We start from the raw sequence: 25,642 nt of genomic DNA on the forward strand, positions 1-25,642 counted from the left end.
AGTATACCACGATTGCAGTCAAAGAGCTGCATTCCATCTGCAGAAGCCAAGTCATTAGTCCTACAACATTTGCACACGACTTACCCGAACCACCTACAAGTATACACAGATGGCTCTGTCCAAGTAGACGAAGACCGCTGTGCAGCTGGCATTCTGTATTCCCTCTCTGAGCTATACATGGTCTGGCCGTCTAGACTGTATGACCTCGTCGACCGTTGTAGAAGGCGTAGCAATAGCTTCTGCGCTGCGCAAACTGAAGTCTCTGCCTTCGCAGAAGGTGGTTGTCCTTACGGACTGAAAGGCCGCGTTACAAAAACTATACCGCGGTCTGCCATCCACCAAGTTCCCACGCAAATCACTAGCCCTTGTGAAAGAACTCAAGAAGAAAGGCTTCACGGTAAAGTTTCAGTGGATTCCCTCCCACATTGGTATTACTGGCAACGAAAAAGCTGATGCGCTTGCATACGCAGCGCTCTATCATCCTCCCAAAATCAAGGCTCCAAAGAGTAATCAAGTGAAAAAATCGGACATTCGAAATCACTTTGGGTCGCTTTGGGTTCCACCACATATGCCCTGCGTAACCAAGAGATTTCATCGAGAGGAAGCATCACTTTTATATCGAATCAGGACCGGATCTGCTAGTACACCGGCTTGGTTATTTAAGACGGGACGAATCAATTCTCCGAACTGTACGGCATGTGACGAGACAGGAGATATTGAACACTTTCTGTGGTCATGCCAGCAATTCCAAGTTGAAAGGGACGCTCTCCTGGAGAATCTACAAAAAAAGGACCTTCCGCATGCGTGCCTGCAATACCTTGTATTTCCCGAGGGATCAGTTATAGCCCGCACAGAAACTTCACGTCTCCTTATGGAGTTCTTAAGAGAGACTGGTTTGATGGGACATATGGTGAAACCATTCAGCGATATTGTAAGAGACGCTCAGGCGGAGCAATTGCCGGCCTTGATCGCCAGGCTAAACCCGCCTGTTGCTACAATCCACCACCACCACCACCACCATAAGTAAGCAGGTGTGCTGCGGCGTAAGTAGACCGACATGAAGAGAGACTCGATGACCACGAGAAGGCGCGTGTGAAACGGTGGTGTTGATGAGAAGCGCTTACCGTGGGCAGCGCGTGCGAAGGGACACACCTGTAGTGCTGCACTGCCGATCTGGGCAGCATTGGCATGTGTAGCGTGCGTTGGAAAATGTGGCCCGACTATTACTAACTGAATGAACAAGCGTGGTGGAGCGCGCACAAACAAACATGAATAGATCACACTGAATGACTGCAGCCAACGACTGTCAAAACGCTGGCAGCGGGCGAAGGTACGTGCGGTCTATCGCTTCACGGAAACTGAGCGGCGAAATAAAGGTCAGAGCCGTGTGGAGATAAGAGACGGTGCGGTAGAACGAACGACGAGCGCGGTTGTTGGCAGCGTAGAAGTGCGCCCCCCCCCCCCCCCCCCCTCCCGCTCCCACCGGCGCTGGCTTCCCGCTTCCTTGCGTGCGCGTGGAGAGATAAGAGACTGTGCGGACGAGCGACGAGCGCGGTTTGTTGGCAGAGAAGTGCCCCCCCCCCCCTGCTCCCTCCGGCGCTGGCTTTCCGCTTCCTTGCTTGCGCGTGGGAGATTGAGTGCGTTCGCTCGCCGTGATAGCGCGCGTCCCCGCACGCTTCCGCTGGGGCATACGGCGCGCGGCGAAGATTTTATCTATACGGAACCTCACGGCGACGGCGACGCCGACGCCGACGGCAGAAATCCGGTTGAAGTGTCCATATAATTGCTATCGCAATGATAAATAAATAAATAAATAAAATAAATAAATAAATAAACAAATAAATAAATAAATAAATAAATAATAAATAAATAAATAAGAGTGTTTTTCCGAGCGTCAAAGAAGCCCGCGAATACAGGCAAAGTGCCTCGAGCGGCCAGTTGCGCGACAATTTGTGTGTATTCGCGGGCTCCTCTCGCGCTCGGAAAAACTTTTATGTAGCACGTATAGATCAACAGAAAGCTAGCTGTATCGCTAGTTTTTCATGTTGCTCCACAGTTTTCTGACACATTTCATCTGATTACAATATTTGAGAAGTTGCAAAATAATTAAGACTAATTATGTAATTGACGGAATGCAAAACATAATCTGAGTATCTCCAAGCGACGGCAAAAATTACCAAGGTTCTGTCCAGCGGAAGGCCCCTGCTATCGGATGGCGCCATACCCAGGAATCTCCCGAACCTGCATATGGTTGCAGCGAACACGCGGCTGAACTAACAAAGGTGGTCAGTTTCTACCTGACTACTCGGCCGTACTTCTTCGTGAAAGGAGTTAATGCAGAGAAACAAGGCAAAAAGCAGACAATGAAACTCCGACAGATGTGACTAGGCTAAATATGCAATATGGGGGGGGGGGGGGGGTGAGTGGTCGTTTGGGATGCTGATTAGCTTCTACATGCTGTTCTGGTACATTTTTGCAAGACGCGCCTTATGTTGTAGTTGTTACTGTAAATAAAGTGTTTATACATGCTCTCAAAAATGCTTGTTTGTTTCGGCCAATTTACTCTTATGCTTTGTATTTAAAGAAAGCGGTCTTGTAAAAGCTAGCATGCACGAGTGCCGTAGACGAACCATTTGAGATTGCATATCCATAATTACTGAACAAATTGGCCTCCGAGCCTATCGGAGCGCTTGGCAAGTTTACTTTATTGCAGCCGCGTAATGTACCACGGCAGTTTAACAATCAAACCCGATGCGGTTAAAGCAAAGGGCATATGACGAAGGTAACGGGTCAACCCTTTCCGTATGATTAGGCTGTGGCAGTGACATAGGCAAATAAACTTCCCGCGGAAGCGTAATGATTGTACCAACAAAGTGGGCAGGCATTTAACATCATCGCGGGAACGACGTGTAATCTTCCCCGAGCCGGTCTCGAGAATTGCACTTTTTTTATTCCTGCCAAAGCGTCGGGGTACCCTACAAATAATTGCCCGGTCGGCAGTGCAGAAACCGGCAGTTTACTTCGCAGTGAGATGGTAACGCCGCCCGCCTCGGCAGCCGCCGTATCCCAGAGGAATAGGGTGCCTCGATTCGGCGCTGGCATCAAGGCACCCAAAGGGGGAACGTCTTGCTGCGCCCCCTCTTGGCTTAGTTTTCCCCCAGGGCAAAAAGGAAATCAAAAGAAATGTGGGGGGAGCCTGCACCACCGGAAGGTATCTCGGCAGGCAACACGCAACGCATCAGCCCGCGCCCTCCTCTGAACCCACGACAAAGCCTTCTAGTACACTGTAAGACCGTTTTATTGAGTGCCGCCATTTTGCGATCACAGTGCCGTCTATCGTCCGGCGCCATGCTGGTATGTGGGATCGCGTTGGAGGGTGCACGGCGAACGTGCTGTTGACGACGAGTGGCAAGTTCTTGCGTTCTCCTGAGAGGTGTCAACAAGTTTTTGCTACTGAAAAACTTCTTAGCGTGTCGTTACTAAGCTTTGGGCTTCCATGTATCCGCAATTAGGGAACGGCGACGGGCCTAGAGGCGCTGCCACTGGTCTGCCCGCGACCGCAATAGGAGGCGAGTCAAGTCTGAACATTGTGTATACGTAACGTATGTGCAACGTGTTATTATTGTATGTCGCCTTGAACTCTATCAAGGTGTCCCTCGTGTGACAACAATCGGAAGTGCCTCTGTGTGCCATGCGGTGTGCCGCACTAGCGTATGCCTCCAAATATGGACAAGCGAAGCTCCGAAGAAACACGCTTTGCTAGCTTTCGTGCTCTTAAAATTTTCGCGGTACAATTTTCTAAGCATTGTTTACCTGGTTGAACATATTATTCCCCATACTTTGGAGGCGCGCTGCGTTATGGATACGAGGTACTAAACTATACGTATAGCCATAGGGCGTGAAACTGGGCGAGTTGGTTGATGTTAGTTATAACGGCAGCGCAAATGGGACGGCAACACACAGAGAAGAGGAAAACAAGCTGAACTATAACAGTTGTTTGTTCAGCGCTTGTCCTGTGTATTTCTTTTATCTCTGTCGGTGTCCCATTTCCGTTGCCGTTATATCAAAGAAGGAAGGAAAGATAGGGTGGTCAACCAGACGCACGTCCGGTTTGCTACCCTACACGAGGGAAGGTGTTTAAGTAAGCAAACTATAAACAATTTGACCCTCTCTTCTCTCTCTCTCTCTCTCTCTCTCTATATATATATATATATATATATATATATATATATATATATATATGAATCTGTTTTTTTATATGTAACTGGCACTTACTTATCAATCGCACATGGTGAACTATGGGGGCCCGAAAATTTGTTTTGAATTGACATTTATTTCTTTCAACTATATACGATCTCATGACGATACAGGGACAAAAGGCGATGCATGCCTGACAGAGGTCCCTTCCCCCCCCCCCCCCCCTCCCACCTTCGGTCTAGTAGCAGCATTACAAGGCACATAAAAACTGCAAATTTGCTACAATCTGTTTCAGTGATTAAGCAAAGAATTGTACTTAGTGTATAAGTGTACATCATATCGCTTGTTTCGGTAATAGTATTGTCGAGGTTATACTCAACGAAGTGCAATGAACGTATATTACTTGCAATATGCACAAGAAAAAAAGACAGCATATGTGTGCGACCTTGGAGGAGTACAACTGAATTTTCAGCGAAGCTGTTTCTTTCGAACAGTTGCAATAAAGGTTTCAGTTTCCTGTAATTATATCGCATATTTTAAAAAGTTGACCGTATATGACTGTTCCCTTTGAAACCTTGCCCGCACCTGATGCTTTGGAGCATTTAATGTTGGGAATTTTGAAAAAGCCCGTAATTCGTCAATGTAATGTTACTTAATTCTCAATAACATTTACCATAGTGTCCTCCCCCTCCCCCCTCCCCCCCCCCCCTCAGTTTACGCTAGATTTGATATTGGTTGACTTCACTGCTCTGCCAGGTCAGGGGGATAAATTCTGCTTTCTTCGTAAAACACATTCATAAAGCTCGGAATCACTTGCATGCGTAATTTACTGCAAACGTCATAATTAGTCCCCTGTCTTTGAAGTTTACTTACAAATTGCCTATAACGCGTCCTTTATTTTCGCCAAATATAAACAAGGTGTCTTGTTCAGTTCACTTAGGACATCACTGAAACCAACTAGGAACGTCTTATGACGCATGAAAATAGGGGGCGCACCAATCATTGGGCGCGGCTGATTATAATACATTATCCGGACCTCTTCCGTCGCCCGTAGGTTAAATATAGCAAGCTGATTGTGTTTTAAAGTATGGTTAGGTGGTCCAAAAAAAAAAAAAAAAAAGCTGGGCATGATGCAAGTAGCGCAAGCCGGAAATTTGTTAGGGCGGGAACTGCCCAGTGCCAGGCCTTCTCCGCAATGCGAGCGTGTCTGGCGAATACGCGCGTCGTCCGCTACAGCGCGTCCCGAGGAGGCACAAAAGACAATCCACGCTGCCCAAGCAGGGAATACGTACTAAAGAAAAGCATTACTTACGTAGCCACTCTATTACGAAAGAAAATTGCGTTTCGGCTGTAGTTTTGTTGGACTTTCAAGCGTGCTGCCAAAAGTGCTGGCTTTCAGAAGGGGGGTGGGGGGAGGGGGGGGGGGGGCAGTGCCCCTCTATACGCCTATGCTACTGCATTCCTGTACTGTACTGTCATCATTTACTGCAGTGTTGACGCGTGGCTGGTTCAGCAGAATATATTTTCCTGCGTAAATTCCAGATCGTTGTCTGTGACAAGCGTTCAGCCAAATATGGCGTTTCGGCGCCTGCGTCGCGCTCGCGGCTGCTCGAGCGCTGGCTGTTCATTCGCAGAATATCGGCCCACGTATTTTCTTAGCTGGAATATTGGCGATGGGCTTAGAATGATTTCCGTGTATCCGGGCAGATGTCCGTCACGAACAACTACATATTCATCAAGTCTGGCTTCTCCGCAGCGAGTGTAGTTGTCCGGAGAAGCCCGCGTCTGTGAGTGAGGCTTCGTTTACAGATGACGTCGGCAACTGCACGAGCTACGAGCACCTAAAGGAAGGCTTTAGAAGTGCTTAGGCGTACTACCGTCGACAGACATCAGAATTAATTCCGGAACGCTCATAGACGCGAACAGCAGCTCTGGTGCCGAGATCTTTTGGCACTGCATTAACGCACGCTCAACTCGGCCGACTGGATTTCCCTTGTCCGCCGGCGCAAACGCGTCGCCATCGACAGAAGCATTACGGCGGTGTAATTATATTAACACCACAGCGCATGCCTTTATGTTAAATCTTCTCAGACTGAAATATAAAAGTGCGAAACAAATACGGAAACCTGAAAATGATGTAATTTATTTGGCGCAGTTGTGCACTATCTCCGGGATCGGCCCACGCAAGAGAAAGGCCGCGTTCCCATCAGAAAGCTCGCCTACGTGCATAGCGTTCGCCGCCAGTGTTTGCCAGTAACCAACGGTTGCATAAGCTGCAGTCGTCGGAACCATGAGTAGCAATCAGAGATCTTGAATGATATCGCGTTCCACTCTTATAAGCGAAGCTTAAACGTCCTCCCATTTTTAATATAAGACCACTTATATTGCCCCTGGAAAAACGTCTTTCCAGCAATGCATTTCTGCCGACTTTCAGGGGATCGGTGTAAGCGTGGTCTTTTTAAGCTGGCTTTCCCACGTTCAGTGTTGCAGTGAATGAAGCCTACTTGCCGTATGCGAACGATGTGAACGGGTCCCGATAATGTTATCGCGTTCGATGAAAGGAATCGCGCCTTAGTGTAGTAGTGTCGTTCCTGCGATCTTTGTTATTCTTTTCAACTTCTGCTTTAGCGTCACAATACATGATATATTTGCTCACGGTATTGTGAAATCGAAATTCACAGCGTCTCTTATGTTATCCCTAAGACGACCTGAAGGCCAAAGCCCAAGTACCCATACATTAAATACGGACATACTACGTACACATCCCCCTTAATTCGCTTAGTCTACTTCGCTTAGTCATTATAATAATTCGCTTACTCATCCTCTTAATTCGCTTAGCCATTCCCCCTTAATTCGCTTAGTCTACTTCGCTTAGTCATTATAATAATTCGCTTACTCATCCTCTTAATTCGCTTAGTCATTCCCCCTTAATTCGCTTAGTGTACTTCGCTTAGTCATGCCTCTTAATTCCAAAGGTCGAGAGTTCAAGTCCCATCCAAGGTTGTGAGTTCGAGTCCCACCAAAGATCGAGGGTTTGTAGCCTTTTTGTACCTTTCGTGTTGCCGACGTGTTTTCGCTCAAGGTCGATCTGACTCGGGAGACATATAAGGCTTCCGCCTTAATAAACCGGTAACTACCCGAAAACCACACATCAGGCGCTGAGCCGTGCTCCAGTGAGGGTAGCAGAAGATAGCGTTTATTTCCTTTCCTCTAAATCACTATGTGTATGACCGTATTCACAGCGAGATCAAACTATAAGCGGCTGCACCGTGGCCGCGTAAGCGGTCGACGGCGCGCATTGAAATGTACGCGTCGGCGTTCCGCTGTGAACAATTTGGCCCGATTTTCTGGTAATGAAACAAACTTACTGCAGTGATCTGATCCTGCATTGACCTCCAATGCCATATTTTTGCACAGAAATGCGCACAACATCTCTATTTACTTGAAAGAAGCGCAAACTGGCATTCAATGGGGGACTGGAAGTCACCCACGCAGTCTCTGTTTCGGTACTTTCTCGGGGCTTTTTGTGCCTCTTTCGCTTGCGTTCCGCCTACTATGTTAATATTGTTGCGTCAGTTATTAATACCACATTTTCTGCAAATCTTGCGCTGGTTTAAAAATGTCTGCATTTCTGTACAACGAAGGTAAACTAGCAAGTTAATGCGCACTATACACCAAACAATTGATGCGCCCTCTACAGCTCCTTTTCTTATTATTTTTTTTCTTTATTTGAGGTGAAATGCAAACAGTTAATAAGTTCAATTAGGACAGCTAGGCCACTGTGACACTACGTTAGTAGGATCACCAGGTTGCTTCAGACGAGGTTACTTTTAGCGCCCCTGCACGTTTACGCGTATGAGAGCGATGTGACAAATTTGTAACTATTTGAGGATCTAGAACCATTAGGTAGTCTTTTTTTCAGCTAATAGCTGCCATTGTCTTGCATCAATCCAAACACACCACTATGAATAGTGAAAGGAAATTATAATAGCCGCCTTTCAACTCAGTGTTATGACGTCCTCTCTCTAGAGACTCCCTCCCACATGATCTTCGTATAATGCCATATTTTAGCTTCCCTTTTGTAGCAGCTAATCAAAAGCGCGCTACTTAATTGTGAGGCAAAATTTAGTCGTCGTAGTGGAATCAGATCCACATATTAAGAGAACATCTCTGGTCGCATAACCACTAAGCGAGAGTCATGCAATTATCGCAATTATCATATTACAGTTATCGAAATATAAAGTGTAGGACGTGATATGATACGAGTGAACGCTTAGAGCTCTTTTTTCTACTGCTGAGCGATGTTCACACCACCCCGTTCATGTTCTGTGGTGTCACAGAGTTTTCGTTGTAATCTACACACCGTGACAAGTAACTAAAGCGCGGAATTCACGTTTCGCTGCTCCTCTCTCCCCGGCAACGAGGCGACTCACAACGTAGCTTGAGGACTTACTCGCCGAGCAAGTGAGCCGGCCCAGCCGGGAACGAGAGGAGACCGCATGGTCAGCTACAAAGAAATAACCGATTACTATCGGCTGGGAAGGGCCCGGTACCCACCAGCTCATCCCGCGCTAACCAGGAAACAGGCGGTGGCCTGGCGCCTTCTGCAAACAAACATGTATCCTAACCCGGTGGGCTGCAGCAGATTCTATCCAGGGCAATACAATGATCAATGCAAATTATGTAAAGGTACGGCGGATCTGCCACATATTCTATGGGCATTCTCGAAGACGGCTCCTTTCGCGGGCCGCAAAATTCAAAACCGGCAGCAGTGCCGGTTTGCTGCTGCTCAGCTCAGACTGCTGAGCAGAACCCTGCTGCTCAGCTCAGACCAGGAAGACCAGGTCTGGGCCGTCCAGCTAGCCGAGGCAGCCGCTGAGACCCAGGGGATCTCGGCCGTCTGCTAGGCGGAGGGAGGCTGCGTCCGCCCTCGTGATTGCTGGCACCAATAAAAGTTGAATCTCTCTCCCTCTCTCGCTGCTACCAGGTCATTAATTTAAAAATGTAAAGTGCTTTTTGTGATGTTCTCGAAACAGAAAGCGATAATAAAATAGATATGATTGTCGCGGGCGAAGTGTGCGACAATAAGACATCGGGTGCTCGACGCGGTCATTCACTGATCTTACTAGAGTGCAAGGACGACAGAGCAACGCTAAGTGTTTTTCTACACCGTAAAAAAATGCAGACCAGCATGTATGACTGTGCTAGAGCCACATAAGAAGCAGCATTTAAAGCTGTTCACGCTGTACACGCACATGTGAACACGTAGTGCCTAGCAGATGACGTGCGGCACCTTCCACGCTATCTGTTGTTTCAACCAGTGCCCCTCAGGTGGCGACTCTGCTTATTCTCACGGCCAATAGCCGTATAACCACAAAACGTATAACGAACGAACGAACGAACGAACGAACGAACGAACGAACGAACGAACGAACGAACGAACGAACGAACGAACGAACGAACGAACGAACGAACGAACGAACGAACGAACGAACGAACGAACGAACGAACGAACGAACGAACGAACGAACGAACGAACGAACGAACGAACGAACGAACGACCGAACGAACGAACGAACGAACGAACGAACGAACGAACGAACGAACGAACGAACGAACGAACGAACGAACGAACGAACGAACGAACGAACGAACGAACGAACGAACGAACGAACGAACGAACGAACGAACGAACGAACGAACGAACGAACGAACGAACGAACGAACGAACGAACGAACGAACGAACGAACGAACGAACGAACGAACGAACGAACGAACGAACGAACGAACGAACGAACGAACGAACGAACGAACGAACGAACGAACGAACGAACGAACGAACGAACGAACGAACGAACGAACGACGAACGAACGAACGAACGAACGAACGAACGAACGAACGAACGAACGAACGAACGAACGAACGAACGAACGAACGAACGAACGAACGAACGAACGAACGAACGAACGAACGAACGAACGAACGAACGAACGAACGAACGAACGAACGAACGAACGAACGAACGAACGAACGAACGAACGAACGAAGGGATTTCTGTTTAGAGAAAGTATTGGAGGGAGGAGGAGGAGGAAAGAGAAAGGAGAGAAAGTATTGATAATTGTTCAGCATATCCTATTACCTTGAAATGAAATGGCCGGTTGTCGACCTTCAAAATGCAGTACATCTTCGATCCAAATTGTGATTCAGCTTTTCACATTTTTCTGTATCCGTCTTCACATCACTGTGTTCTCCATATTTGAAGAACGTAAGATATTGATCGATAAAATGAAACATAATGCGGCTCCACACTCAAATGCAAGTGATACGCAAGTGAAATGCAAGTGATATTTTGTTTTCGTACGGACAGTGGATATTTAGGAGAGATATGCTTCGTGATACACAGTTTCAAAGTTAATGTTGAGCCTTGTGGGTCGTCGGGGTTTGGAAGTGCATTGGGCTCCGTGTCAACTTGTTTTTGATGCCTGGTGTTTTTAGCTGCAGTTCGCATTGTTCAGACCGTATACAAGTTGATAGGTGGCGTTCAGGCCGAGCAGTTGCCGGCAGCGTTTGCAAAGCTAACTACGCCGGCAGCAAGTAACACCCCTCCTCTTCCTCCGTACCTCGTGAAACTATAGGTAACTGTTCTACACTCATTCATCTTTAACTATTGCTATCGTGCGCGCTGGGCCCTGAATCGCTGCTCCAGAGGCAGTTTTCGTACAGAGCACCTTTTATTTATTATACTAGTATGTTCCTCTCTGCATTTTGCATCTCATTTATCTCTCGTTCTATACTAGTATGTTTGAGATTGCAATAACCGGCAGTTTTCCGGCAAGCTCTAGAAAACTGCTTCGAAATGTTCGTGTTCCTGTGGTTTCTTCGCGGCGACATTTCATCTCATTGCCGTTTATCCTGTTTGTTGTTGATTTTTATTTATTTACATTCTGCTTAAAAGACAGCAACACTCGAGCCCTCCGTTAGAATCTCACGCATCGAAGGGCTTCCCGTCGATGAATCGTGTGATAAGATCGAGCGCAACCTGGGGCTGGTCATAGGGTAGGATGTGACCAGCGTCCCTAACAAGGACCTGCGTGAAATTTCCCACTTTCCGGACGTATCCTGCGACGCCGTTTCCGTCCGGCCTCTTCCAAATCTTACGTTCCGCCTTGTCGAAAGCTTCCTTGCCCGACCATTGGATGCTGCACACAAAGTTGTCCGTCAGTGGGTACGCGATGATAATGTCCAGTTGACCGTTGTATATGAGCACCTTGTACTGCGGCTTGTCCATGAGTGACGCGAGCCACGGCTTGACGGACTGCATGATGTCCTCCCGAAGGTGACTCTCAGTGGCGTCTCCGTTGTTGAAAGTCAGGTTACCCACGTGAATGGCCTTGCGGACAACGGGGGAGTCGACAAAAGCGTGGTAGCAGCCGAAACCCTCCGGCTCTTTTGAAAGGAGGAAGTTGTAGTAGAAGTCGAGGCCGGTGACATTCTTGAAGTACGACGGTTCAGAGATGGTGTCACCATTTATGAGTTTGTCGAAGATGAGGAACGCGTCCAGGTATCGTCCTCGCTTGATGTAAGCGACGGCCCGGGCAGTCTCTGTGCGTATGTAGTCGGCTTGTCCTCTGTCTACTAGGCCAATTTGGTACAAGAAATCGGCGTAGTCGAACATGGTCTCTGGATCGACCATTCCGTCGCCAATGGCGATTCCCCGCAGGTTGATCTTGACTCTGGGTGCAACGGCTGTGTCGATAGCGTGAGCGATGGCCGGCACGTACTTGCCTGTAACGAGGAGACAAATGTGTATGACGTGGGAGTAAAATTCAACAAACTGGAGTTCAGCGACTGTGGTATACACCTCGTTTCCCTATGAGTCCCACAAAACGGAGAACCACACCTATAAAGGAACTCCTTGTTGGGTTAGTTAACTTGGTTTGAGGCATATGCTTAAGGAGCGCCAATGGTAAATTCTCAAGGATGACATGCAGACGATATAGGTATAGTATGCATTTACCTAATTATTGTGAGTGCATACCACCTATTATTGACACAGTTTTAAGGCGAAAGCCTTTAATGGCTCATACTCGCGGCGTCTGACCGTCCGTCCGTCCGGGCCCTTGAACGGTTCCATCTGTGGCCTTTCCCCCTCACACTCTCTCAGCAATCACGTGATGGCGCAGCGGCGCATGGCATAGTTGCGCCGCCACAGCTGTGGCCTCTCCCCGTTACTTCTCTCAGCAATCACGTGATGACACAGCGGCGCCTGCGGCAACGCTCCTTCGTCAGACATCTCGTTGCGGCAGCCGAGTTAGTCGGATGGCTCCGAAGCGGCCTGGTGATGATTCCACGGCAAGTGGTTCGGAGAAGTGCCCCAAGAATGTGGATTCCCCCGATACCAAATGCCGGAAGAAGAATGAGCGAATGCGAATGCGGCGGTAGTCAGTCGAATGGGCACAGGCTTTCGCCTAACACACTTTGGAATTTACAAAGTGTCCTTCAATTTTTTTTTTTTGTGTTAGTCATATAGTGGTTTGGTTTACGTTACACGTATAAGGCCTATGTTTTCTACGTATTTTTTAAACTATTCTTTTCCTCTTTAACACGTATCTGGAAAAGTGCGCGAACAAGCTTTACTAACCGGCGTACGACTCTCCCGTTGCATAGAAGTCGTTGGCCGCGTACTCATGGAAGAGCGTGAAGAACTGCTGCAGGGCCTCGTGCAGGTCACGGCCGACGTCTTCCTCGTTGCGAGCGTAGCCGCGGTCGTCCTGGGTGAAGCTGAAGCCGGCGCCGACCGGGTTGTCGATGTAGAGCATCGAGTAACGCTGGGCCCAGGTGGTGTCGCGAAGCTCGGGCACGCCGCCCTTGGCCACCCAGTACGGTCCGTGCTCCACGAACAGTCCGAACAGCGAGGAACCGCCCGGTCCTCCCTGCAGCCACAGAACCACGGGCGCCTTCTCCGGGTTCTCCTGCAAGCCGAGCCAAAGCCACGAGTGAAGTTCGGAGCCCCTCTCTCCATTGCAGTCTGCTATTCAGAATAAAGTCGGCTCTGGTAGCCTCCTGATGAGAGGATAATTTGAAAGAAGATAAATGCAGCTAGTTTATTGCAAGATGTGCGCTCAGCGCCTTCCGCGTTCTGTCTGCCCGACCCTCGGGTTTCATTAAAGACCCTCTGCTCGAACGGTCTTCCTTAGTTCGTACATTGCACGTCTGAAGCGAAAGTATGTTCTCGTGGTTCAGGAACTGCGCATGAACGTATCGCCCAGTCGTGATTTGAACACCACCGTAACCATCGTTCTGTCAAGCTCAGTAGAGACGTAGTCCGTGGCGTGCACGTCGATATCGTACACAGGGGCTCCGGAGCTCAGACGCCGCCGATGCCTATATAAGTTTCTTGCAGTGGTCCATGCCTACGTTTCTTGTGCGGCTGTGTAAAGAGTTGACGGAGACACCCTAGCCCGGCCAAGGCTGCCACCGTGGTCCGAACACTTCGCCAAACCATTCTGCGACTCGTGTCGAATATGGCATTCCACTTGCGACGTTGTGTTGTTTACGAAAGCCACACAATAGCGACGTTTCTAGTGCCGCATCGAAGTGTTTTATCGGGCATCGCGTTGCGTTTCCTGACACAATTGGTCATATAAGACGTGAAACATTTTGTCAGTGTTCCTTTTTCCTTTTCATTTCTGTCGTGTGCAACTTCCATTTTTTTTTCTGTTTTGTTTTTCTTTCTTTTTTTTCTTTGCGTGACGACGCTTTATGTTGCGCTGTTTTGTTTAATGTTGTGCTTGAGAATTAAATGGCGTACGAGAAAATACCGCCTCTCCTATAGGAGAGACGGGACAAAGTCTGATTCGGGGGAAATCCGCGAGTTCCCCGGTGCTGTGTTCTCTCTGGTAGAACTGCCCGTTAGACTTCTATGGGAGCGATATTACCGAACATCTTAGCACCAAAATTACTGCAATGCATGAACTTAGTGCGAATATATTGTAATCAGGATGATGAAGTCAGCGGCCGTATACCCACGAGCCGCCACTGTACACCTTGTCACCCCTCCGCCGGCATCTGTTTCCGACAACCATAGCCGTAAACGGAAGACGATTTACGTCGGCCACCTCAAGCCATACCTCGACCCTATCGTTGCCCTAATTCGCCAGGCTGGCCCTTCTTCGCCGCCGGGGTCATTGTAAAGAGGAAGACGATGTCAGTGGCTCTGCATGTGCTCCCATCGCTGGAGCGCGATGATTACATAGGCTGGTTCCGCTGCCATTTCTGAACTGTGTTTACTGGATTCTATTCATTACTTTTTATTTAACGTTACTGTGAGCCTTCTTTCGCAGGCTCAATCAGGAAAGCGGGTTGTATAAACATGTACGTACATGAGTATGGGAATAACAGGCCAAAAAGAAGGAAGAAAAATAGGAAAGGAAACAATGCCACTGCCATTCAACGCAGTAAACTTTCTTTGTTTCCCGTGAATCAAGCAGGAATAACAAAAAAGTGCTCACAACAATTAGAATATTAGTCATATGGCATTATTTTAGTTACGAGAAGTTCAATAAACTACCACTTTTCAGTGCATTTCAATAAGTGCATCCCAAATCATAAAGTAGCATGCAAATACGCACCATTGTCCAATAAGCATTCATCCTGCGCATCATGTTGTGAGCTATGCGCCCAAAAACTCTCACGCGCAACCAAAATGTGGTTCCAATTTTGCAACAATGCCATCCACAGAATACGATTCAACAATTTCCTTTACAAACGCGTTCCAGGTTTGGATTGCCCACGGAAAAAATGAATACTTGAACGGGGGTGTCACAGTGTGTGAGATACTGCCTGATGTGTTCATGATCACAGGTTCTGACGGAGTGTCGATGCGGTGGTGGCACGTAATCCCGCTTATTTATATTAATATTGTCATGATAAAGCATAAAACGAAATTTCATGTCAGCGCGACGCCGGGAAACAAAGGTAGGCAGTGCTGCTTGGTTTCTAAGAGCACTTACGCTCTCCTGTCGAGAATATTTCGGTTATATAAATGGCAACGCTTTATTTTGGATACTTATTTTAAATTTATGTGTGTCCTTTCTTGCATGGGTTCCACACTACGCTACCATTCTAAAGAATCGGCCTTACTAAAGTTTTATGTGGTGTTATATAGTTTGAGATAGGATGGTTCTGCAGTTTTCTTCCCAAGAAACCGAGCGTTCCGAAGGCCTTCATACATGTGTTGTCAATATGAGTATTCCATTTCTGCGCACTTGAAAAGGTTATGCCTAAATATTTTGTTAGGTGAGTTAGTATTAAATCGTTACTCATTAATCTATAATTGAACTCAAAGATCGTCTTTCTATGAGAGATGGTGATATATTTGGTTTTATTAAGAATAATTTCCATTCCTCCCATGTCACAACAACGTGTTATATTGTTTACTGCAGTATTTAATCAAAGCGCGTCATTGATTACACACAGTTAAGCGTAAATTACCACTACATCGGCAAAAAGCCGCAATTTCACTCATTTTTTGGCGCAACCAGCGTTGTCACTAAGGTATATGAGAAACAATAATGGTCCGATTCTAATACGGACTCCCATGGCATCCCTGAATAAACTTCGAGTTGGTCAGTGCTATAATTATTTATGGCAACATATTAGGTTCGGCTTGACAGATAGGCCATTATATTAGATTGTGTTAAATTCTGATAGACCTACTTTTATCGATTAGTTTGCAGTGCACGACACTATCATAGGCCTTCGAAAAATCAATAAAAATGACAACAGCTTGAAATTTGGAGTTGATTACAGATGCGAAATCATGTGTTGTCTGTAACATTTGTGTTACAGTTGACAACCGTTTTATGAAACCGTGTTGCATATATATGATACAATATGTTATTTCCTGCTAAGTACGCCATGACGGCTTTGCTTACTGTATGTTCCATTATCTTCAACAGCAACTCGTTAGTGATATTGGTCTGTATGTTTCCACGCGTAATTCATTGCCTTCTGTACGGATGGGGATCACTTTATCGCATAACCTATCCGCGGGAAGAGCTGCTGTATACTCAGCGATTCCGAGAATATAACCCGCAAAAAGGGAGACAGTTGCTGCGCGTATCGTTTCAAATATTCATTTGATATGTTATCGGAGCCCGGGGCATTCTTGGTGTCTATTTGCAAAAGCAAGTTCAAAATGCCTGATTCTATTATCAGGATTTCGCCCACCAAGTGCGGCAGCGACTGCCACGGGTGCACTCGCGAGGTCTGCGAGCGCGTGAAAACGGATTGGAAATACGTGTTAAATGCATTTGCTGCAGTGTGCATATCTTCTATTACCAAACCTGCCACTTTGATCTATTTTACTGATCAAGCCTTCTGGCTTCGATAAGCGGGACCAAAATGTTTGCGGTTGTTTCCTTATGAAGTTCTTTAACGTATTTGAAACGAAATCGTCTTTTGCAGCTTTCATTTCTAACTTCAATTTGCATGCTAGCTGTTTTGTCTTTGCAGAATTTATTTTCCTGTTTTTTTAGTCGTCTTATTACTTTTCGTTTTATGTTAATTTTGCTCCGCGTAATAAACGGTGTTTGCCGCTCAGTTCTCTGAAGTTTTTATATTTGAAGTTCTTTTCGCAATGCATAATATCCTCTTTAAGTTGTAAACAAAGACCGTTAACTCCTCCGCAAGGTTGAACTGATAAAGTATCCGAGGTTTCTTCTAAATAGTCAATAACAATTTCATCTAACAATCTCATCAATCTCATCGGCTTTAATGTTTCCAGGCTTTTCTTGAAATGTTATCCTCCTTTTTTTTTCGTAATGGCTACGTCGCCTCAGCGACCATCGCGACCTGCGCATATCAATGACATGGGGCAGTGGCAATTTCAATATTATGTATATCGGCATATAGCCAAGTTTCGGTAATTGTAAGAAGATCTGGGCAATACAGTATATGAGTAACTCTTCTAATTCATCAATTTTATTTAGAGCACTTTGAGCATGAAGGCACACAATCTAAAGCGGCGCAGAAATACGTCGTGTCTTGTTACCTTGCTTTTTTTTTCTGCATTCTTTGGCGCTACCTTGAGCAGGTGACAAGGTGTGCGAATCCCGTATAGATAGGGGCGACCTCTCTTGTAAAAAGAAAATTACATTGTGTGGTTTCACGTGCCATAACCACTATCTGATAATGAGGCGCGCCGTAGTGGGGCACTCCCGAAAATTTGGACCACCTGGGGTTCTTTAACGTGCACCTAAATTTAAGTACACAGGTGTTCTCGCGTTTTGCCCCCGTCGAAATGCGGCCGCCGCGGCCGGGAGTCGATCCCGCGACCTCGTGCTTAGCAGCCCAACACCATAGCCACTAAGCAACCACGGCGGGTCACCTCTCTTGTGCCGCATCCCACGCGCATATGTTCGTCCGTTTAATCTTAGGTTATCAAATGATATTTAAAACTTAGATTCGTTTGCCTGATGAACTGCCGTCGAGCGCGATAAGTTAACTCGGATGTTTCTTTTTCTTTTGGGGAAATTTTCTGATACTGATACCTGTATGCCGTAGAGTTTGTTACAACACGAAACAATTTTGGTGCTTTTTCATGCATTATAAATGTCAAGAATAATCAGGCGTAGGCACTGACCGTGACGATTGCCGATCCAATGAATTCTTTCTATGGATCTGACTTCGAGGCCGAGTATCTCCTTAACGTTACCTTCCCGTATTTTATTTTCTAGTGCTTTGGCCTCGTCGTCTAGTTCCTCAGTAACGTCATAAATTACTAAGGTATTTCGGCGGATTCTATTCTCCATGTCATCAACTTTAATAACGGCGTCATGCTGTTTGCTCGTGCTGTTGCAACAACTTTCACATTCCAAGGTCTTTTGTTCGCATTGACTCAATCAAGCTAGCTAATCCTCAATGGCAGTAATTGTTATTTGTCTGCCGGATGCTGTTCTTACCACTTCCTTCAGGTTTGAAGTCAATTCCTTCAATGTCTTGTTTGTCTTCCTCTGTTCTTTTAGTGTCGTCTTCAGTAAGTCAGTGTTCGTGCATTTGTCACTTTCTCAGTCAGCGTGCGGTCCTGGACTGAGTTCTACATCTCCTGAGGTTAGGAGTAACAGCCTTATGACATCATAACATTCACACACCAAACCAGCACGAAATCGTGGACTAGGCAGCACTGTTAGGGTAATGTCCTCATCTCGAGCAGAATATACGAAATACTTGTCACCAACTTGTGCAAAAAGAAATAAGTGCAAGAACATGTGTCCATAGACGATGCAACAAAATCCACAGAAGTGATCGGTATGAAGACATTAACGCGACCATCAGTAAATAAATTACGTATGTAGTATCAAGAATTCAGTCTACACTGAAGCCTACCTGATATGCAGAGCATCTATTCCATGATTACGAACAGAGTGATCAGAAGGACGTGCTTCAGAGAGCGCAGAAAGAAACCAGGCCGGATTGGCTTAATTCATATTTGCTCCATTGCGCACGCGTACATGTGAATGTTGCAGTGGGGATTATCGCAGCTTTCTCTCACATTCTTCATACCTGTAAAATGTACGATTTAACGGAGCTTCAGGCCGGGGGCCTTGGGCAATGTACCTTGGCAGGGAAGAACCAGAAGAACAGGTTGCTTCCATACTGCTTGTTGACAGTGAGGAACCCCGAGTATCCCGGGAAGTCCGGCACGGCCCCTAGCGAACCGACGCGGCTCAGATTACGCGCCTGCTCCAGCTGGCCAGCTTCGATCAGTGGCGTCAGGAAGAGCGGGTCGCCCACGTCGCCCAGCTGCGACGGTGCTCTGCGGATGCTGTCTGGCCTGCGGTAGAATCCGTGAAGAAATATTTGGTGACATCACGCTTAGGGCGACATCTAAGAACTCCCTTGCTTGTGAGGAAGTCGTGCAGACAAGCTTTTCTTTTAGACTTCTCGTGAGACCATCCCGCTGCTTACAAACATACCGGGTGTCTCAGCGAACACTTTCAGAATTTTTTAAAGGTTGCCTGTGGCAGATAACACAATTCAAGTTCATGAGCTGGTCTACGTACGCGAAGAGGTGGACTTTACTTTCAGAAAAAATTGAACTGCATAATCGACAAATTAAGAAAAATTCACTAATTAATTTTTTAACTAATTACCATATGACCCATGTTGCAATTTACAAATCCTAGCCGTGGAGTTCGCAAGGCGGATCAATTTGGAAAGAATTCTCAGGACGACACCAGTTTCGAGATATTAATTCCCGAACTTTGCGGAGAAATGCATTGGCGTTCCAGTTACTTTTGGGCTTCAATGCATATAACGACGTTTTGTTAAAAAAGTAACTGGGTAAAGTAAAAAGTAACGACGGAGCAGGCTCCGTCGATTCGAAAGAAAGCCACACCACTTCTCTTGCGAACAACAAAGATTTCTGTTTTGGTACTCACAACGTACTCGCAAATTTCTACTCACCCATTGTAGAGCCTTCGCATTGAGGCCCCAAACCAGGCCTGAGCGCCTGCGGTCAGCGCACACAGAACCAACAAGGCATGCTTCATATTCGGGTGCTTAGCTCACGGGACAGCGATGGTTGCAGATGGTCACCCTTCAGTTTAGCCTTTTCCTCTCAACGATCAGACGACGCTTGACGTGGAACTATTCGAGTTCATTGGCAGAACGTAGTTTCGATACGAAATCCGGCAGTCCTGCAAAGTTTACACGTGTACGCTAGGATATGATAAAGTGCCGCGTTGTGGCCATCGGCGTTCTGGTTATCTCCTTTTCCGATAAGACTGCAGGAGGGAGGCGGTACACTCGATCCTCGGTCGCGAGTATCAGGCAAATGGATAGCGCATGGGCCTTGCCTGAAGTGGCTATGTGCGTAAATACTTACATCAACAGATGTAAGCCTATACGGGGACACTTCTCGCGCAGGCTTGGGCCAATGGCGCCTAGCCTTCGACGGACGCACACTGGAACTATGAGGTGGAACATATTACTGAAGGTCGTCGAATCTGTTTAATCAGATTCCCACGCGGTATAGATATTTCTGTCATAAAATGTTGTTTCCGAATGGAAATTAATTCTCATATACTCTGCATCCTCTGACAATCGATCGATATATTTCTTTATATCCTTCCACAGTCGATGTGTTTAGGCGCTGTTCGATGTGTCTAGGCGACGTGTTTAGGCGCTTTCCGGCCATGAATTTCGTGTGTGTCTTTGTTTTGTTAGTGCACACTTGACTGTCTGTGCTGTGCACGTAATTGATAATACTGTGATCACTGTTTATAGTAAGGCGAAATACTTATATGTCTCGTTTTGAGGTGCCCTCAAAAGAATGTGGAGCCAAAATTCGGACAATGAATCGGTTAAAATATGTAAAAAATCGATAACTCAATAAGATCATTGCAAACCCCATAAAATTATATATCAATCGATAGGTAATTACATGAGGAATATAAATATAGATAAGTAATCATGATAGTCCTTAAATTGGTCGTGATAATCAGCATGACAATACAGAAAAATGGGTCGCAAAGCTCTAGAAGTGACCAAGAACCGGGAATTAATCATAGTAATGCTTAATGATGGTAATGATAATGATAAAAAATGGGTATGCAGAGAGGTCAATGAGGTGAATTCAGAGTGAATTGATGGTGAACTAAGAGTGAATTTATCGTGAGTTAAAGGGATTTAGTTGGGTGATAGGAGTCAAACGAAAGGTAATGATTAGATAGAGTGAGCTAAGATAATGAAGAGTAAATGAGGGTGAATCAAGAGTGGTGAAAATTGGAAATTTGGAATAATAGAGCAAACCAAGTGTGATGATAGTAAAACCGAGATGATAGAGTGAATGAAGGTGAGCCAACCAGTGATAGGGTGAATCAAGAATGAATCAAATGTGAATTGATAGTGAATCAAGCTGTTATGGAGTGGGGGAATGACTTGCAACAAAATATATGTGAGATTTGAGGGCCTCTCAGCAAAAAAAAAAAAAAAAGTGCGGAGCTTGGTGAATGGTAGTTTCGAGTTTGGTGAATCATAGGAAGGGTGGATGACTTACAAAAAAACATGATGACTTGCAAAAATGTAAGCTCCCTATGCGAGGAACGGTACGCGTGTGCAGTCGTGAATATTGGATTCTCTGGATGAAGACGACGGTGAGTGTTTGGGCGTGTGTTGTGTTCAAACGGAAGATGGCACTGTTGTGTAAACTTTCGACATATCCCCGCGGGCCGCGATCGTGGGTGTGGAGAGATTTCTGCGCACTCACCTCACGTCCGTCTCACGGGACGACATCAGACATGTTGTGGTTGTTGGTGACTTAAATGTGGACAACTCAGGGGCAACGCTTCGTGCAGTTCGTGTTACAAGAGTTTGGGTTGCGTTGCTACAGGGACCCGGCGCAACCAACCACACAGCGGCGTACGTGTATAGACTTGGTATCTGCCAAGAACGCAGGAAATGTATACCTACTATACTATTTGCCGTGTACCATAGTGGTCATAGGGATATCGCTGCCATTCTCACGAAGTGAGTGACACGATGAAGTAAGAAACAGAAAGCAACTTGTTCGTTGTCAATAAACGTCAATTTTAGTAGTTACTCGCATGTGATCCTTGTGTATTTCATTTACAGCTCCGCTGGTAGCCCACATTTACAGAGTGGAATGGCTGCGATTTTTCATCGTTGTTCACACTATGCTTTGGCTCACTACTATTTGACATCAGTTTTACAGCGAAGCTCTATATATGACTCGGATCCCGTGATTTTTCGTCTCCGTAGACAGAACAGTCGACAGGCAACCACTGCACGAATTGAAGCGATAAGTGCCTATCTTCATTGAAGTTCCGCATGCAGACACGCACCCCAGTATTCGTTTCAATAAAGAAAAGCACAAAACAAGTGTCAAAACCAGGTGACAGATGATAAGGCGCGTTCGAACAATGCTAAGTACTTAGCGTTCGCCGCGTGCGTTTCCCCGTAAAGATTACGGTCACATAGGCTGCAGTTGCCGGGAAGTGGCAACTGTGGCATACCAAACAGAGAGTGACGTCACTACACTTTCACATGTAAAAGTAGAACCCGCCTAGCGACTTATTTCATTTGTGTTGTGATAGCGCTATATGGGAAGGCCACACATATATAGTTAGGACTCCCGAAGAGCAGCATGAACACGATGAGCGGCGACGGGAACAGTTATCAATATCGTTTCAAATAAATAACGTTTTCGTACAGCGCATTTAATTCTCTTCCTGTCAATCATTTCATGTAGTGCATTGTTCAATCGTTCAAGGGTATACGTCACATTGGTCTATCGGATCAGGTGATAGCCCAGCTTCGCAGCCAACCCCGTTCACAGCGCGGATATTTATGAACAGAAAAATGATATGGTATATTACGAAATTGTAAGGACTGCAATAACCGGCACTGTTACGGCATAGGACGAAACGGCATGTTTCAATAACCACCTAAACCAAGGCTTGAACTCGTGCTATTCTCTGGGGAAAGTCGTGGCCATTTATGGCATAATTAATGCGACTAGGTGAGCTAGTTGGCACATGTTTTGGAAGCAAACAGCGCCGTCCTCCAACTGGAGGATCCCGACCCGAAACAGCAATACCTTGCCGACTGTGGTTTGGTGTCGCTTTCACAAAATCATTTGCCTTCCGCATCAATTAAAGGGAAAAAATAGTGCTGCTTGTGATCACTGCGGCAGTGAGGAAAATATTGAAGTCGTCCGTTGTCGTTGTCCTTGATACAGCGCACACAGGCGGTCACTCGCGACCGAGTTGGCCCGACTTCGCAACCATCCACTTTCGACAGAGGCAATCCTTGAAAGCCAGCCTGTACAGTGGTCACACCACAAATCGGTCAAGTCACGACTATAGTGCTCACAGACGTTCCCTGTATCCTTTTTTTTTTTCGCGTCTTTGCTAAATCTTTCCGCTAGTCTTTCCATCTTTCTTTTCCGTTTACCCTTCCCCCCGTGCAGGGTAACAAACCAAAAGCTCTTCTGGTTAACCTCCCTGCACTTCCTACCCCATTTCTCTCTCTAACAGCACCAGAAACGAAAAAAAAAAGGGGGACAGCGCACTTATGCCCTTCACATTTCCTCGGTGTTTATTTGCATTCGCGTCAAATAAAACAATTTTTGATCTGTCCTTCATCCAAATAAGGATCTCACGAGTTAAAAGGCTTCCCGTCGATGAATCGGGTGATAAGGTCGAGCGCAACGTCGGGCTGGTCGTAGGGCAGGATGTGACCGGCGTCCCTAACAAGGACCTGCGTGAAATTTCCAACTGTCCGGACGTATCCTGCGACGCCGTTTCCGTCCGGCCTCTTCCAAATCTTACGTTCCGCCTTGTCGAAAGCTTCCTTGCCCGACCATTGGATGCTGTACACAAAGTTGTCCGTCAGTGGGTACGCGATGATAATGTCCAGTTGACCGTTGTATATGAGTACCTTGTACTGCGGCTTGTCCATGAGTGACGCGAGCCACGGCTTGACGGATTGCATGATGTCTTCCCGAAGGTGGCTCTCAGTGGCTTCTCCTTTGTTGAAAGTCAGGTTACCCACGTGAATGGCCTTGCGGACAACGGGTGTGTCAACGAATGTCTGGTAATAGTCGAAACACTCAGGGTTAGTGGACAGCAGGAAGTTGTAATGTGAGTCTAAACCTGTGACATTCTTGAAGTACGATGGCTCATATAGACTGTCTATGTTTATAAACTTGTCGAAGATGAGAAACGCGTCCATGTAGCGTTCTTGCTTGATGTAGGCAGCGGCCCGAGCAGTCTCCGCGCGGATGTAATCGGCTTGTCGTCTGTCTACGAGGCCGATCTGGTAGAGGAAGTCGGCGTAGTCGAGCATGGTCTCCGGGTCGACCATTCCGTCTCCGATGGCGATGCCGCGCAAGTTGATCTTGACCCTGGGCGCAACGGCTGTGTCGATGGCGTGCGCGATTGCTGGTACGTACTTTCCTGTAACGAGGTGACAAACGCGTATGCAGTCGGAGTGAAATTCGCGAAACCGCATTTCTCAGGTCGTCATAATCATCATCATCATCAGTCTATATTTTTGTCCACTGCAGGACGAAGCCCTCTCCCTTCGATCTCCAATTACCCCTGTCTTGCGCTAGCGTATTCCAACTTGCGCCTGCAAATTTCCTAATTTCATCATCCCATCTGGTTTTCTGCCGACCTCGACTGCGCCTCCCTTCTCTTGGTATCCATTCTGTAACCCTAATGGTCCACCGGTTATCCATCCTACGCATTACGTGGCCTGCCCAACTCCATTTCTTCCGCTTAATGTCAACTAGAATATCGGCTATCCCCGTTTGTTCTCTGATCCACACCGCTCTCTTCCTGTCTCTCAACGTTAGTCCTAAGATTTTTCGTTCCATCGCTCTTTGTGCGGTCCTTAACATGTTCTCGAGCTTCTTTGTTAACCTCCAAGTTTCTGCCCCATATGTTAGCACCGGTAGAATGCAATGATTGTACACTTTTCTTTTCAACGACAGTGGTAAACTCCCAGTCAGGATTTGACAATTCCTGCCGTATGCACTCCAACCCAATTTTATTCTTCTGTAAATTTCTTTCCCGTGATCAGGGTCCCCTGTGAGTAATTGACCTAGATAAACGTACTCCTTTACAGACTCTAGAGGCTGAATGGCGAACCTGAATTCTTGTTCCCTTGCCAGGCTATTGAACATTTTCTTTGTCTTCTGCATATTCATCTTCGACCCAATTCTTACACTTTCATGATTAAGGTCCTCAATAATTTGCTGTAATTCGTCTCCATTGTTGCTGAATAGGACAATGTCATCTGCAAACCGAAGGTTGCTGAGATATTCGCCGTTCATCCTCACTCCTAAGCCTTCCCAGTCTAAGAGCCTAAATACTTCGTCTAAGCATGCAATGAATAGCATTGGAGAGATTGTGTCTCCTTGTCTGACCCCTTTCTTGATAGGTATCTTTCTACTTTTCTTGTGGAGAACCATGGTAGCTGTGGAATCCTTGTAGATGTTTGCAAAGATATTCACGTATGCCTCCTGTACTCCTTGATTACGCAATGCCTCTATGACTGCTGGTATCTCTACTGAATCAAATGCTTTTTCGTAATCTGTAAAAGCCATATAGAGAGGTTGATTGTATTCCGCAGATTTCCCGATTACCTGATTGATGACATGTATATGATCCATCGTAGAATATCCCTTCCTGAAGTCAGCCTGTTCTCTTGGTTGGCTGAAGTCAAGTGTTGCCCTGATTCTATTGAAAATTATCTTGGTGAATATTTTATACAATACTGAATGAAAGCAAGCTAATGGGTCTGTAATTCTTCAATTCTTTAACGTCTCCCTTCCTGTGGATTAGTATAATGTTGGCGTTCTCCCAGCTCTCTGGTACACTTGATGTTGTGAGGCATTGCGTATAAAGGGTCGC

At 46.4% G+C, this 25,642-nt stretch overlaps 1 protein-coding gene across 8 annotated transcripts in view; it reads right to left on the reverse strand.

The window, feature by feature from the left end:
* Positions 1-10,842: 10,842 nt before the first annotated feature.
* Positions 10,843-25,642, reverse strand: part of LOC119441537 (probable serine carboxypeptidase CPVL) — an 80,144-nt gene continuing 65,344 nt past the window's right edge. Inside the window, exons 1-4 of one of the 8 annotated variants that reach the window (XM_037706152.2) lie at positions 19,668-19,943; positions 18,819-19,035; positions 12,841-13,171; positions 10,856-11,984 (exon numbers count right to left, since the gene is read on the reverse strand). In XM_037706152.2, the coding sequence (XP_037562080.1) occupies positions 11,185-11,984; positions 12,841-13,171; positions 18,819-19,035; positions 19,668-19,753 (1,434 nt within the window). In that variant the 5' untranslated portion in view covers positions 19,754-19,943 and the 3' untranslated portion in view covers positions 10,856-11,184. Of the gene's footprint in view, positions 11,985-12,840; positions 13,172-18,818; positions 19,036-19,667; positions 19,944-23,275; positions 24,182-25,642 lie in introns of those variants that run through there. The other 7 variants (XM_049661371.1, XM_049661368.1, XM_049661366.1 and 4 more) reach the window with 7 other exon arrangements.

Source organism: Dermacentor silvarum, chromosome 2 (genome assembly GCF_013339745.2).
Source record: "Dermacentor silvarum isolate Dsil-2018 chromosome 2, BIME_Dsil_1.4, whole genome shotgun sequence".
NCBI lineage: Eukaryota > Metazoa > Arthropoda > Arachnida > Ixodida > Ixodidae > Dermacentor > Dermacentor silvarum.